The 20,279-nt window shown below is 40.7% G+C and overlaps 1 protein-coding gene across 9 annotated transcripts in view; it reads right to left on the bottom strand.

Moving 5' to 3' along the window:
• Positions 1-20,279, bottom strand: part of LOC100749423 (agrin-like) — a 389,618-nt gene that overhangs the window by 240,013 nt on the left and 129,326 nt on the right. For all 9 annotated transcript variants that reach the window (XM_033324077.1, XM_033324078.1, XM_033324079.1 and 6 more), the window contains one exon: positions 9,694-9,729. In XM_033324077.1, the coding sequence (XP_033179968.1) occupies positions 9,694-9,729 (36 nt within the window). The remainder of the gene's footprint in view (positions 1-9,693; positions 9,730-20,279) is intronic.

The following is a 20,279-nucleotide window of genomic DNA, read 5'->3' as shown; positions in this document are numbered from 1 at the left end:
ATCGTGTATTCTACCGAGAAATAAACTCGATGAGAGAAACGACGCTGCTTGATACGACGATACAGACCGCGGATACAAACAAACGGAACCGATCCGACCATGGCGGCGTTTCATTGTACTTTTGAACAATCGGTGTCTGATCTTCCCGATAAACAAGACCGAAGTATTAAAAGATCGACAAATGGTAGTAGCATCGAGAACTAATAGAATATACGCGTCGAGTATCATTGGCGCGTCGCGTCGTTTAAACCGGTCAATATTTAAACGCGTCGTAAAATATCGTCGCGTGCACGCTCGTGAACATCCAGCCGTGTTTGATACATTTTAGTTATCATTTCGTATGCGCGTGTTTTATTCTTTTCATGGTACACAGTTTCCACGGTATTCTTTTCCAATCGGTTGAAACAAAATCTATCTTTTCGTGGCTCGTAACAAAAAAGGAATGGGATAGAAATAGGAGGATGGAGAATGAATAGAAGGTAAAAATAATAAAAACGGAATTCGGAGAAGCCAGACCGAGGGGTTGAATCTCGATAAACGACAGGCTACGAGAGCTGACGCAGTTGATTAATTCATACCGCCTATTTTCAGTGACTGCCTGTTTCGTGGATACAGACGCTTTAGTCTCTATTTTTTGCTCCTTACCGACCAGCATGCTGCCATTTTTGCGCCGCTTGATATCGAATCCATTGGTCGTGGATACGGGGGCATCGATTATCGTGTCTCCACCCGAAAGGGATCGCTTCTTGCGTGGCCATCTACGCCAATGTAACCCAGAAACCATGTTAACGTTATCGAAATTAATTCCATCCTTTTCCTTCGTTTCTTTCCTATTTAGGAAACTACGACCGAAGACTTTACTGTTGCGCGTTATGTTCGAAATAATTTAAATAATTCGACGGCTGAAATTATTACGAAAAGGAACTGTAGGATTCTTATCGTTTCATGAGGGATTTTTGATATTGGAAAACAGATAATACAAGTAATCCGGTTTATAGTGTGAATAATCGTACCATTCGTTGAATATGTTAAAAACAAAATTCTTTCGCAGAGTTCGCTTTAAATTCTATCTCAGTTTTGAATTCAATTTTCAGGATAATCAGGACTCGGTTTGTAATTAATGTGAGTTGATATCTATTAAGTTAGTAACGGGCAGAAGGTTTTGAAGACGTGGATTAAATTATCAAACGACTGTCGAAAACTTTGAATCACGTTGAAATTAGCGTCACGATTAATTGAAAGCACGAAATAAAACCGACCACTGTTTTCCGTAGTCTTTGTCTAATATCGAATTCTCGTTTACAGATAAATTAATAATAATAATGCGTTGCATCGAATACAACCGATTAATGAATTGTTTATACTTGCCTTAATAGACAGTAAAATGCTTTATTAATTAATCTCTCAGTTGATAATTATTACCACAGTGTTATACATTTGAAAGGGAAATATTTTCATACGCACGTTGTGTATATAGTTTCGATAAAAGGGATTTTTATACATACCGATTACTAATCAAAGATACGATAAAGTTGCGCGTTTAAAAATTGCAAATCCATGGAAACGGAACATAACTATCTGAGTGAATTCAGTTTCCAACGGATCATTGCGGAAATAAAATATTTTCGTTTATACAGCTTTTTCAAAGAAACGTCTGCTTTTTTGGCACTATATAAATGATTCAGCCGAATATATGTATACCAAATATTATATTATTATATAAAATATAACCGTTGCATCATATAATATTAACTTAGATCACAGGATATGTTATTAAACATATTGTAATACATAGTATTAAACGTATTATAACGTACTACGAACAATTTACGAAAATAATATCTCTCTCTCTTTTTCATTTCATGCGATAGTGAGAAAGATATTTTCATTTATTTCTGTTCAATATTTCGCCACCGTATCGCTATATTCCAAGTTCTCACGAAGAAAACTTTTTCCGCAGTCGCAATTAACTTTTCGTCCCTGCGCGACCAATATTAACGAGACGAATAGAAAGAAAAAAGAAGAACCGTGGTTTCGGCTCAAAGAACATGATAAGTGAGCCGACTAAACAAGCGCAGCGTTTGCTTTTCATTATAACTTGTATGAGATTAACGCTCGGTCCGTTTATTTACAGCAAACGGGTTTAAATAATACGTAAATTGCCCGCCGCTGCTGTTAATATGACAGACTAATTTTAATCCTATCCCCTGCCCCCCCCTCCCATATCCCGCCATGCCCACGTGTGTGCCCGCCCTCCCTCCTTCCGCCCTTGGTCGAGCATCGACTTTTCCCTCATAATGCAACCGGTGCCGCTGACCGGTTTGTAAAATATAATAAAGTGTTATCGCTCGTTGTTATGCCGCGCATTACGCGGTTACCGTGCACGTTGGATACATTGAATGTATACAGGATTGTCGACTAACAGCCAGATATTTCAACGACTCAATTTATTGTCGCAAATTAATCCTTCCGCCGGGCGCGATCGATATTACGAAGAAAAAAAGAAGAGCGATCCTGTGAAATTAATGCGACAGGCGAAGCAACTGTTTGTGTTATTGGCACAAACAGAGTAGGATTTTATCTCGTAATAGCCGTGAAAATCGACGGAGAAGATAATCAGTCGATCAGGCAGGTGAATTATCGAAATTATCGGATTCCGAAATTACTGTTTTCCAACTTGCATATCATATGATGTTATTATCCGTGAAATACAAATCGGACGTGCAAAGGTACATAATCCTGCGTAATAAGCTACAATATTCACCGTATCGTACCGAGGGACAGTTGCAGACTTGCTAATCGTAACTTTAAGTCTCGTTATATCTTATGTATATCGTATATTAAATATCAGAAAGTATATTAGAATAAGTCGTAACACGATGAAGTGTTACTTCGTTTCATGAAAATTCCAATTCTATAGAGAACGTCTCTTTCCATTAAAGCTTTCCGCGAAACACCAAACATCATTCACATTGAATCCGACTCTCGTTTAGAAACAGGATTCCAAGTGTAATCACGCGTCGCGCAAGGGAAACCCAGCAGCGTGGCCAAAACATTGAAACGCGGGAATACAGTTGCTATCGTAACAAAATAATCGTCCTCCCCCTCGGTCACGCTGAGATGGCGCGCGAGAAACTGGACTGGCTTCGTGGAAACTCAAAGGAAGAAGCACGGTTTCCCGCGTTCTCTCGGTGCATCCCTTTGAGGCTCCGTCACCTTTTGTCGGCGCGCATCTCCACGGAAGGAAGTGGACAGAAACGAAAGCCGAAACGGTATAAGTAAGAGTCGAGAAGAACGATGACGATGCGACTACGGCGGTCGGTTAGGGGGAAGAAAAGGAAAACCCTAAACGCGAAGAGTAGAGGACGAGGTCGAAACTAGACACGGTGAAAAAGGAATATAGGGGAAAGGTAAAGGAGAAAAAAAAAGAAGGTTACCGCGTGCAAGAGAGTTTCTTCTTCGGGTTTGGCTTCGTCCCACAGAAAGCAATTTCTTAACGTAACCTTATCTACGAGTATAGCTTGCACGCCACGTACAGCTCTGTGCAAAGACGCGTATGTGCCGAGCACACAAAGCGGCGCCGACCGACTCGCAACTCACGTGACGAAACAAGAAATATCCTAACCACGGATCCGAGGAATAGTAAGAATACCGACTTTCACGAGCTTTCCCTTGATGCACTCTCTCCCTTTCTTTCTTTCCCTTTCTCTCGCGCGAATTCATGCAGCAGCCATCGTTCTTTTTCTCGTCCCCGGCCGATTTCGCGGAGAATTTCACTCGTTGTCACACTGTTTACTTTTTCGTAGCACTCTTTTTCGTGCCGATGCTAACGGACGTTCCTCCTACACCGTGGGACACTATCAAAGTATGCGAACGATCGTCAAACAAAATTTCACGTTCCGAAATTTATGACGTCCTTGATATGGTGCGAAATTTCGTCGGCACAAAAATCCTGATACTCGATTTTTCCCTTTGTCGCAGCGGCAATCGAGAGACTTCGGTAAAATCTCGTGGCGAGATATTAGCGAGCAGCTCGATAATGTTGGCCGGTGTAACGTGATTCCAAGAAGAGCCAGAAAAACGCGTAAAAAGCGAGCGCTGTGCACCCTCTCGCATTTATATCACGTGAACCGACAATTCTTCCCTTTCTAACCCTTTCTTTCTTTCCTTCTCCCTCCATCTGCCTTTGTGGTTCTCTGTGACTCCTCCTTTCTCTCTCTTTCTCTCACCCCATCCACCGTTGGTGCCACGGTTTTTTCTACATGTAATTTATCGGCTGGACTCTTTTTTTTCGCCCAACCGCTGCGTTCCTTTACCCCTTTTCTCTGTCTCTTTCATTCCCGTGCCTTACTCGCATTCGCACCAGCAACGCCGCGACGGGGCGTATAAGCGGTTGGGGGGGAAACGGAGGGCGCAGCGATTTATAGTAACTGCACCCGCTCTCGTAGAATATTTTTGGCGGAATTTCTACTCTACTTTTTTCATCCAGTGATCTCTATGGAGCCGCGGATCTTTTCCCCTCGTATTCAGGAAAACCCTTTTTCGACCCAACGATAAAGCATAAATGGAAGTTTCCCCTTCTCCTCTTCATTTGGAATAACCACATACAGATATGCATATGCGTGTTATACGCGCGGGAAAAATTTACGTTTTGGAAGGTTACTAATTATCGAGCTGGGTGAATGAAAAGATCGCGGCGAATAGAGCAAAATTCGAACATTATGCATTTCTGAGATAATAACGTGTATATTAATGCGACCGGACTCAATTTTACAAGAATTACTTCGAAGTATATGCTTTTGCACAAACATGGTTTCGTCGTAATTAATTTGTTTGAGGTAAAATCAGGGAGTTGATTATTTTAAGCTGTTATCCAAGAAAATATTCGGAATTTAAAGTTCTACGGAAGTTAAACATCCTGTTCGCGTTACATAAACGGGAATAAGGCTCGCGCTGCTTATAATTTACGAAACGCAAAGTTCCCTTCTTTTAAATTAATAATGATTAACGATACGAAATCGCTTGACACAGGCTTCGCCTTACCAAGCACACCGCCGTTAAACATTTAACAACCGATAGTCGTGCAACTTCAAATTGCCCACCCTTCGAGCCACGTACTTTACATGAAGCCTCTATTCGGCCTTTGACCCCCTCGTAAACTTTATCAAGCCAAAATACGTAGGCTATATACCGTCTCAAACTATCTTTAAAGATGCATCGTCGTTAACAAACCTTTACGTGCTCGCTCGTATTTAAGGCCTATCAAGGTACCATAAATTCAGGTTGAAATAATTCAAAGCCACTATCGTTGAAAAAAGATCATTCTTCTGGTCTGCGAGAAGAATTATAATTGTCACGTGTATTATCCTCTTTAAACATCTACCGGCGATTCTAATCTTCATCGACATGAAATATATCTTTATATGGCGTACATGAAACGCAACATTCTGATAAAAACGCGTTCAAAGGCAAACATACATGCTGTTAGCACGATTTAAAGTTTAATCGCGAAACAATAATCCATGCGAACATACGAACGTCGACGTTACACGAGAACGCACGCGAAAGATACGACGTAGATGCGACCAGTTCGACTGACAGTAATGTGGCTGATGCGTATCGTATCGCGATACACTTGCTAGGGATAACAAAATAGCATATCAGTGCTGATATAGGACGCATCTCGTTTACGTAGATTGCTCTTCGAAAGCAACGGTACGCAAAACAATTCGGAGAAACTATTTTTTGAAACGGTGTGGGTGTTCGAGCCTCGAAGGCTGCAATATGTGAAATGCTTCGCAATTAATGTATACGATATATTGGATGTCGTAAAATATACAGAGAACAGTTAAAATTGTGCAAATGAACAGAAATTATGTAACAGGCGCGGCGAAATATACGAGAGAATGTAATGTTAATTTATATGACAGGAGAAATATACGAGGTGCCGATGTGTAAGTAATTTTACTAAAAAGTAGCTGGGGAGCAGCAAAGTTTAAAAGTCGTGCTCAAAATTTTATGTATCGTGTAAAACTCATGCAAACGTCGTTTATAATGATGAAAAAGCTCTCTGAACGATAAGCTTCTTTAAAAAAAAAAAAAAAAAAAATAGAGGAAAAGTTTTTCAAGTTTCGAAAAAATGTCTGATAAAACTGAGTATGCTTGAAATGCTTTAATTAAGTGAAGTGGTTCATGTTTCAAACATTTTTCAATATAACGCGCACGTCGAAAGGTACGGCAATCTCAAACGTTTGCGGATGTCTGGCTACGTACTGTCCGCTACTACTTCCTCGATTGCGCTATTTTCGCTAGTAGATTACGTTGAACGACAGACACTAAGTTCTACTAAACTCGAGTAGAAGAAAATACGTACAGACATAAGCTATGCAAAAAGATTTAATCCAACTTGCTTAAGGAATAAAACATGCAAGTTAAAATCTCAGTTCGACGAATTCGATCAACTCCGGTTCTTTACCTCGGCATGAGAACAAAAATTGCCCAACTCCATAAAAACTTTGAAAGTACACACTACTTTGCCACCGATCCAATCGGAAGCTCTTAACCCCTATACCTTCTATTCAGCACACTTTTCTCGTGGTTCTAAGAATTCTTTTGTTCAATTAAATTTCGAGAGCCGATACCGTGAATACATTTGCGAATAGCTGCTCCTAACTGAGTTAGAGCGAAACGGTCTCTATATAATGCTACGTGTGCCGTGAATACAGTCGGCAGAATATTGTTTCAAGAGAGATGAAGGCAAAAGCGAAAAAGGGCGTCTCGTTAGCGTGGTGTATTATTTATTGGAATTATGCGGAATTCCTTATCCTTTTGCGGAACGGAAGCGAAACTACGAGCTAGATGAGACCCGATAAAAATTATTTGCTGGAAAGCCATTCGTAAATGGAATAAATTTCGCGGCGGCGCGCCGAGTGCCTCTATCTAAGAGTACGAAATACAGAGATATTCGTGGCTTTTCTTGGCAACGCGAATGCGCTCGAAAACGCGAGCTTCTCAGAACGTTCGAACGATTCTGTGCAAACACTACAGACGATGCTTGGCAAACGTTAAGCCGATTCACGAAAACGCGTGAAGGAGCATTCACACGATGGTTACTAAAATTTTATATTTAAATAATACACTTAATAGGATTTCGAGAATTAAATTTTAAGCGACGAGTAATGTACTTGTCGAGTTTTATTCTTTCGCGCATATCGTGCCACCTGCAAATTCAGACGTATTACCGCAAATAATTGGCCATTAATCGTGAAATGTTTATGTTCCAATTAATAGCATAGAGAACTCAAATTCTCATGAGATATAATTTTCATTTACTCAAATATTTAATGTTCAAAGCTTGGACAAAGAAAATGCAAGATAATTTTGTATTTCGAAATTTCGTGGCCCGTACAATTGATAGTAAAAGATAGTTCTGTTATTAAAGAGATAAAAGACGCATTAAAATTCACGCGTGTAACGTAGAAACGATGCAAAATTTCTTTCGAACGATGATTTATAAAACATTAAGTCGAATAAAGTTGTACCATTATGTTTTCACGTTCGAAGTATTAAATATCGTGTCCTTTGTCTGTACTTCTATTCGCTTTCTCCTCGCATCTGTTCTGGCCACTAATCAGACTGTGCGAGCGCATGAATTTGACAGACCGTCGCGTCGAATCGCGGGGAATCGGGACCGTTTCCAATTATTCCGCCGCGTACACGACCCTTCAAGGCTGATTTACGCGGAATTCAAAACTAATTGGCCGGGCGCATCGTTGTCATCGAAACATCTAATGTTGCCCGAAGTAACATGGACCAAAGTATCCCGAATATTCCCAATTTCCGCCTAACCATATTCAATATCCGAATGTTGAAACTTCGGATATCCGCAGTGCGCATTGCCGAAACGATCGTATCGATGAACTATTCAAATAATGGTATAACTGTACCTAACGTCCGCCTCGTCCTTTACACGACCAACTTCCCTAATAATTGATAATCGACATTCCCTGCGCTACAAATTTCACGCGATCCGCCCCGCTGCTCTCCAAACGCGTTAAAGTAATTTCTACCCTTGTTAAGGCGATCAGATGTAACGATGTTTCAACGCAGTCGGTTGCTCGTTCGTACTTACGCCGAATTCCCAGAATTATGCACCGTCACGCAAAGAAAAGACGAATTAAATGATTAATGAACCGAGATCGAGCTTAAAGATTAATTATCGTTCGATGAATCGATTTAAACGTAATTGCCAATTATCGAAAGATACACGTACTTACTTGTTTCGAGAGAAATTTCGACAAATTCTTTTTATAATTATCGCAGGATGTTTTTCAAGAATGCTTATTATAAGAAAACTTCCCTACTCACGATGATAAAGAACATTTTATACGACAGGATTTTAAGCTATTAGTAATTCTTAAATGTAACGGAAATAATAAAAATAACGCAAAATTAATGCAAACATATCGGTAATACATTCGTCCTTTAATGATATGTTTCTCATAATTGGAATTTCCTTCAGAAATTTTGCCAACATTTTCTTTTTCAATTTCGCTAGACGTTCTATTGAAGCTAATGCAAGAGTTGCGATTCATTGAAACAATGACCCGACCATATCCATGCACGATACTTTGTCGAAGTACCAACATCTGCCACGCACATACATAGATGATCGTGTTACAATGACCACGAAATGCAAACATTACCAACGAAAATCCTGAACAAAATACGCCAATAGTATGGCGTGCAAATAGGTACCGTGCAACAATGGCGGAAATGCGTGAGATGGTTGAAAAAGTGCCCTCGCATAATGCGTTTGACAGTATGATTTGTATCGGTGTTTTATAGAAGTACGTAGCTTTTCAACAAAAGATAATGATCGGAACATGTTTCGAATAACAACAATAAATGCAGCCTGGTTGCGTAAAAAGCCCGCGATCGAACAATTGTCAGCAATCTTGATTTAGGAAGAAATATTCATGCACCGTTTGGAATCTAGACGCAGCTAAATTCTATTCTACTGCAATGGGAAAAATCACTCCACCCATAAATCAAGATAAATAAAAAGGGAAAAAGAGAGATAAACGCCTGAATGTAAACGCACTTTACAGCAATCCACGCAACGACGCAATAATTTCGCAATCCTCTAACTCGTAATTCCAACTATTAATGTCTGACCATTGCATAGCTGGACTACTGAAAAATTGCCAGTTTCACGATAGGGTGTGCAAAATAATCACAATCACGTCGAGAGAAATAACTTTCAAGAACGACCGTTCATTGTACAAGGCAAGATTGTCAGCGTGGCTACGATAGCGTGATCGTTCGAATCGAAACGGTGTGATTTCGAAATTCGCTAGCTGGCTGCGATCCCGGTATAATTGAGTCGTGAGTCGGCTGGAAAGACGCGAACCCTCGTGTCCAACAATTTACGAGATAACTCGCTTTTAAATATCGCGTGCTTGCTAGTTTACATCGGCTGGCAACCCATTATAACGCGATTGTGCTACGTCGTTTGCTATCTTTTTCCATTTTTCTCTGGGTATCGAGTGCTTTCGATGTCTGACTATATTTGCCGTGTTTCACTGTTACTGGTAATTTTCCAAAGTATGAAAGACGTCTGTTTTAAGCAATTTATGCGAGTCTAGAAACACTATCAAGTGCAAAATTAGTTTTATTCTATTTAACACTCACCCTCGATAATGGGACGCTGCGGCTTGTAAGACATATCTGTAAAAAGAAAGGGATTAATTATTAGTAAAATTAGTCACGATACGTATCGTGTTAGCTAGGCTAAGAATTTTTAATGGCACAAGCATACTGAAGCGTGTCTCGATTATACTCGTTCTCTCTAGTGTGATACTTATCTTATCTCGTCTGATATTTGCAAGAAAAGGATAATCGGTAAAATAATTAACGTAGGAGATTATCTAACGAAGGCACGCTGTTTTCGAGGAACTTCAAGAATCTTCGATAAGTTCGAAGTTAGAAACTAACAACGGTTTCAAGTTGCCTCCATTTCAACGAAATTCATACTTAGGGATTTGATGAAAATTACTGTACCGTAATTTCATCATTTCTCGTGCTTATTTAAAGTTGTTACGTACGTACGGTATAAAATGTGAACGTTATTATCAACACGGAAGCGAAAGATGTTCATAAGATATCGATTAACCAAGAAGCACACTTTTCACCACCGTACCGTAAGATCAGACCAAAAATTACCTAATTCCATTTAGTAAGTTGAAATTAGCTCCGAAATCAAATAAAACCTTAACACTCTTGCGAACCCTTCAAGTTCAACATTCATCGTCAAAGAAGATCGTATATGAACACAACTCTCTTAATTGCGTGCGTAACGAAATCACGTGTTGACAAAATCAAAGTGTCTTCCCCGGGCTGTGCCCAATCCGTAGCCTGCTGGCAAACTTTCGTCGACTTTGTCGCGGCCTCAGACAACCGTAATTAACGTTTCAGGGCGCGGATCAGCGTGATCCAGGGTTTCCCGAACAACGAAATTCAAGGAAGGAAGGAAGATGCACGGATCGAGGGCAAGGCAGATAGACGGGGCAATTTCGAGGAGCAAATAACAGGGAAATTCAGGATGGCCGAGTCGCGCAACATTTCCCCCTCAGCTTGCTCCGCAAGCTTCACCCTTCGCGAAACTTTTAATTATCCTTTCGTGGCCCAGTCCTTTAATGAAGATCCTTCGCGTCCGCCACACAACCACGTATGACGTTCCAAATAATTACAAGTTTCCTGCATGAACTCGAGACTTACAGCGTCCGGAGGATAGGGATTTGCCGTATGTCGGGGAGTCAGGAGAGTATAAGGCACGTGTGAGTTTTAGAAAAGCACGAAAAAGATTAAAATTATTGGAGAATCTATTACTTGAGAATTGTTGATTCGTTGAAATCTGTAGATAGCGATATTATAATTGAAAGTTTGCTTAAACAAATTAATTCTTTAATTAATATGAGAAACCCAGTATTTTTCTATCCAATAACGGCAGACGAACGTTTCGTAATTTAATATCGACAATTTCAGTCGTCCGATGGACTGTTTCCAGAGAATTGAAAAAATAAAAAATCCACGTCAAATGTATGTTTCAAGTAGGCAAGGGGCGTGTTTATATGGATTGGACTGAAACATTGATACGAATTACAACTAACGTTACTCAAGGCAACGCGATAATTCTTGCAATTAAACATACGTTATGACCACAGGATTTTTTAAGCGAGGATGGTTTTTGTTATACCACGTGCACGCGTGCTCGCACGCCCACGTACACAGTTTCGTTATAATATATTAACGCAGAAATATCGCTCGTTCGTCATCCAGTAATTTATCACACATATGCATTTACGGCGATCTACACTGGTACGCTTGAACATCGGGAAAAAATGGTTTTCGGGAGTCGAACAAATGTATTTTAAATCTGTGGCGTTCCACGTATGACTAAACAACGAAGGAGAGAGGTGAAAATGCTTCACAACACTAGAAAGGCAGAGTAGTGTAAAAATCAATGAAAGGGAAATATCGTTTTAAATTCAATGGAATAGTTTCGTCCCTCTTCTTTTCCCCGCGTTTTCCCTCTCTTTCTCTTTTCTTTTCTCGTATACGAATTTCGTTGGTTTGCGAACGAGCACCGCTTTTCCGAAATTACTTGTTGCAATGTCGACGTAATTACATCGTGTTGGCGATTCATAAGGACTCCACGAGCACAATTTTGCGTCGTTGCACCACACCGCGCCATCCCGCCACGCTCGTTGACCGTCGGATTTTTATCCGCCAACCAGAAAACGAGTTTTCGTTGCCACGCCTATAATTGTTTCTTAATTGAACTCGTTCGTCCATTTCCACGATATGTCTAATCGAAGGGTTTCCTAATAGCCGGCCGTACGTAGAAGCGTGTCTGTTAGTTAGAAACACGAGAGAAAGCATCATGAAAATTGCTATAAATTTTTAATAAATATTTTCGTTAGCGCGCTGTATCCCGATGCCTGCTTACGGGACCTGCAACGGAAGTGTGTTTCACGAAACAAGCAACTACATATTTTCCAGACTTTAACAAATGAGAACAATAACGCTTTGTGCGCCTGACGCCTCATAACAATATCTGCAAATATTCCTAGTTAAGCAACTTTTTAATGAAAGCGTTTTCGCGAAACATGGCTACTAGGGATAGATTAATTTTTCAACAAGGATTTTTCCCCCAAAGGTTTTAGCAAACGATCCAGAGAAATCGCAAATAAAACCACTTTCCCCTGTATTTACCACTTTTTTTCAAGGAAGTATATTGCAGGATAAAACACGAGAAGGAAGATGTTTTAAAATTTAGTAGGGAATATGAGGACTAAAATTAACTTTTAATTCAGACTTACATTAGTAAAATATATTACAGTGAAACACATAGATTAATTACATTAATCTATGCAGTAGAGTACTCCTTTCGAATTGTACTTGAACATTTTAGAAATAGAATCCTATCTGATACAATCACATGCATTTCTCATGCATTCTCGTATTTAGAGTAGGTACACAAATTTTCAACGCGACCTATTTTATTCCCCTCTTAAATCGACTTTATTGGAAAACGATGTCGTATTATTTTGAATTCTATTTATTTCTTCATTCAAAAGAAACTCCGATCAATAATTACTCTCTATTCGCTTTTCATGTATTTCTTTACTCTAGTCGAAAGTACTCGATATCGTTCACAATCACGCTACCGTTTCTCCTCTCAGTCAACGTTATGTGAAAGGGAAAGGAAAAAGTCAGAGGAATATACGCGTACAGGCTACGTTCCTGAGCAAAAGACATTCTCCCTCGCTTATGAAAAATTACCTAGAGATGCAAAGAAGTCTTTTACCATAGAAAGGCTAATAGAAGTAGACCGCGCATGCGGAACACATGGACGTGTTCGCTCAGCTTTGCAAGGGTTTCGTGCACTTCGTGCCACGCGGCACTACGAAACCGACGATATGTATGCAACCCGTCTCTATGAGAAGTCGTACAGGCCGATATCGCGCCGATATCCCCCTTTCTCGTCCTCTCTGCGACTAGACTGCGGGTTGACACACATGGGAAACACGTGTTGCCACTCCCACAAACTGACGGATAACACAGTAACAGCCACGATCAGCCACATACATAGACGTGCGTGCGCGTGATTACATTCGCTTAGACGCTTCAATCTTTGCTTATCCCTAAGAGAGGGAAAAAGTGTAATTTTTTCGTATCACTATTTTCTATAATTGCTTCTATCATCTCTGAACTGAATTAAAGGTACGGGGTCTAGACAAAGATTTTTTTCATCTACTATAAAGGTAGACGCTAAAGTTAGTGATAAATAAATTAATTATATTTTGATTGCGATTGTCCTCGAATGGAAGAATGAAACGCTGGAATTCGAAATAAGAAATATTTGTTACGTAAATAGGAAGAATATAGGTACGAAATCTGATTTATCGTTGGGATAGTCAGGCCAGGCAGAGCAGAGTTTCTCGATATTTCGAAATTTTCCAATTTTTCCCAGCACCTCGGTCGTCCTACATACGACGAAACTTTCTCTCAACTTGCCGGTTCTAAAGAAACTTATCAAACCGAATCAGAGCGTACACAGATGGACAGTAAAGTTCAGGATGATCTGAGAACTAGATAACCATGCGAAGTCTGAAAAATTGGCAATGTCTGGTAAGCCAGTGGCTTGCCGGCACTATATTCGCTTCGTCTGTAACAAGCCGGAAAGTGTGTCAAAAGTCGCGACAGAGGAACAGAGGGGATAATGGTGTTTCCGTTCGCGCGACATTCACTGAGTTCAACCGGGGGTAGACTGTAATTTCAGAGATGATTTGTCCCCTCGAGCTGACGTTTGTATCACGTTGGAAAACTTTACGATTCGACGAACAAAAATTGATGAGAACATCGGCGAAGGAAAATGCGATGAGGCAACTCCCTCCCACCAGCTGGAGGGACGAATGTTCGTGGAAAAATTGTTATTTTCGCGGTGCCATCTAAATCGAAAGGATTTACAGCTGCGTGTAAACCGGGCATCTCGTATAACGAAGCTATTTTCGAAAGAATTTCACGCGTCGTGCTCGCAGACGCGATATTTCATTCTCCTTTTTTGCATTCGACAGCAACGCCCGAGGTACACCAGCCGTGAGAGAGCGGCCGCCGGAAATGGCGGTGAAGCACTTTCGATTTTCCGTTTCCTCCATTCTGTATACGAAGCTGAAGACGAAATGCGTATACCGTCGGTTCCCTTCTTTTTTTCTCTTTCGTCTTCTTCTTCTCCCCAACAAACCGATAGTTGTCAAATGCTATGCCAGAGAAATAATTTGCCGCCGGAACAAACATCTTCTTTTCTTTTATAATAACTTTGCTCGAATATAAATAACGAGTAAATGCATCTATGCATAATAGGAACGTTAAATTCAGAAGGGTTTTTATTTCCAAAGATAGAGATTGTTAGTAAAGTCGATGTTAATGGTTGTACTTAGTTGCAAGGAGGGCATAGAACGCACTAATCAAGATCGGTTTAATCGATACACTAATACCAACCGATAATATTGACAGAAAGTGAGATATGTACATACGAGAATTTGGCGAACGGTGATGCGGCCTGAGCTGGCTAAACCTAAGGTTCACGGAAATCATCTTTATCCCTATTGCGAGAGCTCTATAGCCATGCTCAACGCTTTCCGACCAAAATTGCCCGCGTGTACTGCTTATCTACAGAGAATGGGATTTAAATTGTCTGATTCATTTTCGCGGAATCTGCAATCCATTCTATACGAGATAAATAGACATCGACTGTAATTACTGTATCTCACGCAAATAGTTGTATAATTTGCTAACAGTATCTAATTAAAATAGCTTAAATTAAATTACTTTCAAAATGTAACGATTCCATACAATGGGTCATTATTATTCATTTCGAATTATTCCAAGTTATAATTTTATTTATACAGATTTTTAAAGAGTAACTAAGTGCGAGGCACTGCAGTGAAATAAAGCAGAGAGTGTGTGTATATGTGCGTGTATTTCGAATAAGTTCATCGATAAAGCTAACTAGCAGACATACCTATAGACATGAAATCGAATATATCTGTCTACAAATGGACAATGATATTTGAAAATTCTGGATTGGCGTAAGTCTCTGCTGAATGCAAGAGGACAGTCATAAAAGCGTATAATTCACAAAGCAAGGTTTTCGTCGTTCTACCTTTATTAAACTTTTTCAAACGCGCAGGATGAAGCAAGACGAAGCGTCGGACCGGTCGGAAGTCGACTCGTTACTTCTCTAAACTCAAACGACAACGGGAAAGCGTAGAAAAGACCGTTCGATCGGGGCCATTCGCGTCGGGGATTGATTCTCGCGATATTTCAGGGAAAACTTTGAACCGATCAAGCAACGGCGAAAAATGAAGAAAGTTTCCTTTCCAGATTCGTACTCACGTCTTTCGTAACTGTGCCCACGTGCGCGGTATACTTGTCCCGATTCTTCGTCTACGTCCTTCTCTCGCAATCATGCTCGCGAATCAGTTTCGAAACATTTACACGTACAGCGTTCGTTCTAGAAATGTGGTTTTATCGAGGAATGCAGCGCAATCTAAAATAATTCAGTAGATTTCACCACAAGAAACTTTAATTTCCTCTTGGAAAATGTATTTTTTCGAAGAAATTACTGTAACTTGCCATGAAAATCATACTATTGTACATACGAACAGCACCAAAGTGAATTACATAAACTAGATAATTTCGGTAAATCCCGAAGTTCTATAACAGTCATAAGTTTATATCGCACAACATTCGTCATTGTTGAGCTTACATGATTCCCGTCTACTCGGAAATTCCATTAAGCCGTCCGCAATTAGCCGTGACAACAATAGACACTGATGGTATTAGGCTCGTGTCGCTAATAATTGAAATTGTATCTGGTTGACACCGTGTTCCGTGATCGGCCAGACTACGTTATTTCGTTACAGCGGCTTTTGCTTACTCAACAGAATTGGAAAACATACTACATGATCGAATGAAGGCGTAGAACGATGAAACAATATATATCATGGAGTGGATTAATGATATTTGTGTGCTCAGATATTCTACTACGGTATAACAAATTTTCGTTCCAAGTTGTTTCAGTAGGAAAAACTTTCGATTGATATTGCATGCTTATGTTGTTCTAAACCTCCAGTACCATTTTATTATATAACAAAATTACAAATTCTTACTCATAGATCCATATAAAATACTTAATGAAATAAGCAAAACAGCGAAACGGAAATACTTTAAAGAATCTGCTCTCGTAATTCAAGATTGACGTACATTTTTTAAGAAGTAGATTGGCAAATAATCACTGACAATTTAAATTCTATCCTTGGGAAAACAAGGAAAGAACGAAAGGAAAGATAAAAATTGACACTGTGGTGTTAAGCTTAAACGAGAGCAAGTACGAAGCAGAAATTTCAAAGTTACGAGAAACTTGGTGCCTACGAGTTCGACCCCTTTAATAAGCTGCACCTCGTCCAGGTTCGCGTAGTTTTTCCGAAGAAATTTTAAACGGCAACGGAATGGCAGTTACCAGCGCCAGGAGGAAATGGCGCGGAAACGCCCTTCCATGAGAGTCGCAAAGGAAAGAAGCGAAAAGAAAGAACACGACAGCGCGGCATTTATTAAATTAAACGTCAGCTTCCCTGACAGGGCTTTTCCAGAGAGTCCTCTTTAGCGACCAACTTCCGTTCTATTTCTTCCTGTAGAAACGTGAAAGCTGACCGTGTCGGATCGCTGTTCCTACACAATTTCTAGTTGCCCTCCTCGTTTTCGTCGCTAGTTTATCTCTTTCAAACGTATTTAAATATTTCAACTACGCGAGGCGGAGAATTTTCGGTGGTCTGTCTGTTCAAAAAATGGTACAGTTTAAATTGAAAAACAATTAAATAGAAAATATAGAAACATTTCGTTATTGACTAAACAGTTCGTGTTCAGAGTATTTAGCATTCAAAGGATTATAGTTACGCATAGCAACGTGGTATACGAGCATGTGATACGACAAACAATGACGAGGAAACTGTGTAGCTTTCGCGTAATATGAAAACTATTGGATACAAGTAATCGCGACAAAACATTGGAGGATTCACGGCTGAAATGATCCTAGAAAGGACTGTCGGGAGCTTCTTGCCGAGACGACGGCTGATACGGTCGGCTTTTTCTCGTCAGGAAAGTTTTCGAGTTTCTCAAAGCTCTGCGACGGATTGGGGACGGCGCGTAAGCGACCGGTCACGAGGACTGTAATGGAGCAGCAGGGGCTGTGCACAGGCACGAGAAGAATGAGGGAAAAGAAAAGAGGAAACGGGAAGGAAAGTAAGAGAACAGGGACGAGGAGTTAGCGGGATTTATCGGTCTCGGACTTATTAACTCCTACGGCGAAGTTAACATTAATCTTGACTCGAACTCGGTAACTCGCGAACAATCCCGATCGCCGCCGATTGCTGCGACCTTTTTCCCTATTGGTTCTTCCCTTTCTGTTTCCCCTTCTGTGTCGAAGAAGTCAGTGATCTTGGCGAGACCGATAGAAAGCTACTTGTCGATGGTCCTGCGATTTTACCTTGGATTTATAGCGAATCGATATTTTTAACGCGATTGCGTAATGTTCAGAACCGTAGAAACGATTTATGATATACGTGGTTCTTCGTTTTTCCTCAGGCGATGATAAGCTTTTCTAAAATGTTCAAAGATAATTAGAAACTGATTTCAATTAAGAAGCACTGATAAGCTACTGTATAATTCTCGATAATTTCTTTGAATCGTTGTAAAAAAGAAAGTATCGCGTCTCGAACATGATCCGCGTGATAAATTCAGTTGTAAAAATATCGTTGCAAGTTCTAGTCGGCAAGATGCAAAAAGGTTCGTCGTCCTCTCTGTGACATATGCGTTACGCCTTCTATTTTGCGCAGTAACTCTACTGTTTTATAAAACGCTTCTATGAATATAATCCGGTATGAACCGTCACGGATATTATACGTATATTCGCCGGCAAGTTGCCGAATCGTTTGCCAGTTTAACATCGTTTCTCCGCGAGAACTTTGTACGGCAATAAGAAACTTCTCAGCCGATGCGCTTCTGTATTCGGGGAAAACGAAAGAAGGACGATAGGGATCGTATTATCGAAGAAACGCGTAACTGCTCGCGAGAAACCGTATCGCGATCGTTTCTCGTCGGAGAATTCTCAAGTTCCTGACAGTCGTGTACAGTCCAAATATACTAGGGAACGATTCCCATAGAAGTGGAAAATCGTATTCCTACTTTCTTTAGATCGTGTATAGTACATATCCCGTTTCGTTCTTTCACAACAGTGTGAATTAAAGAAATTTATTGCCATGGTGTTCCTTTTAAATTTACGAAGCTGAGAAATTGAATCTCTATTTTATTCTGCAATAATTTGTCGTACTCTTCTAATTCATTTTTAACGTGGATCTTTCTTGATCGCAACAAAAAATCGATGACAGGACACGTCCTTATCTTAACAACCAGTCGACTCAATTACCATACTTAGGAAATATCCGCAAATTCTATTGGATCCCCGTGCCATAACAATTTCCGTGTACGTCAATTCTTTTCAACATCAAGAACAGATCTTCCATAACAGAAAGTTCAACGAAACCTCCACTCTCATCCTTGGCTACGCGTGGCTTGAATTTCACATTACTCTGAACAGTCTCGACTTTTCCAGGTTGCAAGTGAAAACACTTGATGGCCGTGCAATTACGAGCGGTTACGGAACGTTTATCGCTCGGAGAGTGAAATTTCACGATGGCACGCGTGCAGGCTTTCGTTTCTTCCTCGGCTATTCCGTAAAACGCGGTCCCGGCTCGGCAAGGCGCGAAACAGCGTCGCTCGCAATTTTCCTGGCAACCGAGGATCCAATTTCGTCCGTCGGCTGCTTCTCGCTCGACATTCCCGTCTCGTTGCCCTGGACGCGTCGCGTCGTCGAGGAGCCCGATGGCCTCCGAACGAAACGCGTGCGTTACCAACGGTATCAATGGCAGGATACCATTTTCTCGCCAACTGACAGCCAAGTAAGAGGATTGACGGCCGCCGAGAGCGGGAAATTCCAACCGATAGACCGGTTTTCGCGGATTTTCAGTAACATGTGTCACTCCGCTTGATTAATGGTCATCCACTCTGCTCTTTATGCCTTACCTTCTTGACACCGATTTTTAGAGAATTCGCGAATAGTCGTGTTATTAAGCTTCCAAGCACGCGTTGAAACAAAGAACCGGAGCAAGTTATGGCGGATATTTGTTTGATTGTAAAATGTGGATGATGATGGAGTTTTCGATCGTTTGATGGATATCTAGCAACATATAAACTGATTAGGACAAGGAACAAGAAAGGAGCGATAAATATTCTTCGAGATTTAGCGAAGTTGCTTCCGCTATACGTCGGGCATAGTTCACACGCGTAGTGTCACATTTTCACATCAGAAACTTTGTAGTTCGACTACATCCTCTATCTGGAACCGCCATTCTCAGATATCTGGCATACCCTTAGAATTCTAGGACGTGCAAAGAATTTGAAGAACGTTTTCGTTCGAGAAGATCTTTAAATTTATCCGTCATATTTACGCTTGTTCGAAAGTTCCAACCTTGTATTTATTCCGTCGTAACGTAGCAGGTAACTGGAATCCTTGCGTTTCCACTTTCAATAACGCAAATACGTTTATGAAGATACTTCAGCGTAGTATAAGAAGCAATGTATTACGTTTAGTTCAACACTACAACGACATGTATCGTATCTTGGAAAGTTATTAAAATTCAAGCGGTCGAATCTCTCTGTGAACAGGGACAGCGAACGTGTTAATACGCGTTCTAATTTCCTACTCTCGGTGTATAGTTTAGAAGGATTATCGGCATACCACGTGAAACCTTTCCCGCCATCGATATAACAAAGTTTAGCCTAGGTCCCGCAACAACGTAACACGCGTTCATCAAAAGCGGTGGTGAATTGATCGAAAAAACCGAGTCAAAGTTTCAGTTCAACGGCGATAATCCGAAAAGCAATTACAACGTCGTCGAACAAGCCTGATCCCGAGGGCCAATGTTAAAATCGGTTTATCCGGTCGTCTCGTAAACTGTTCGTCCCGGCACGACGATATAGCAAGTTTGACGAGACCTTCCGGCATTAAGGCCGCGTACACACTGAACGACATCGCGTGCTATGGGCAAAGTCCTTGTAATTTATGTGGAACAAACGCAGCGGAGTTTACTGGCGGG

This window comes from Bombus impatiens, unplaced genomic scaffold, assembly GCF_000188095.3.
Source record: "Bombus impatiens unplaced genomic scaffold, BIMP_2.2 scf_1461, whole genome shotgun sequence".
Lineage (NCBI taxonomy): Eukaryota > Metazoa > Arthropoda > Insecta > Hymenoptera > Apidae > Bombus > Bombus impatiens.
Note: the sequence above shows the minus strand (reverse complement) of the source record. Positions and strands in the feature narration are given on the sequence as shown.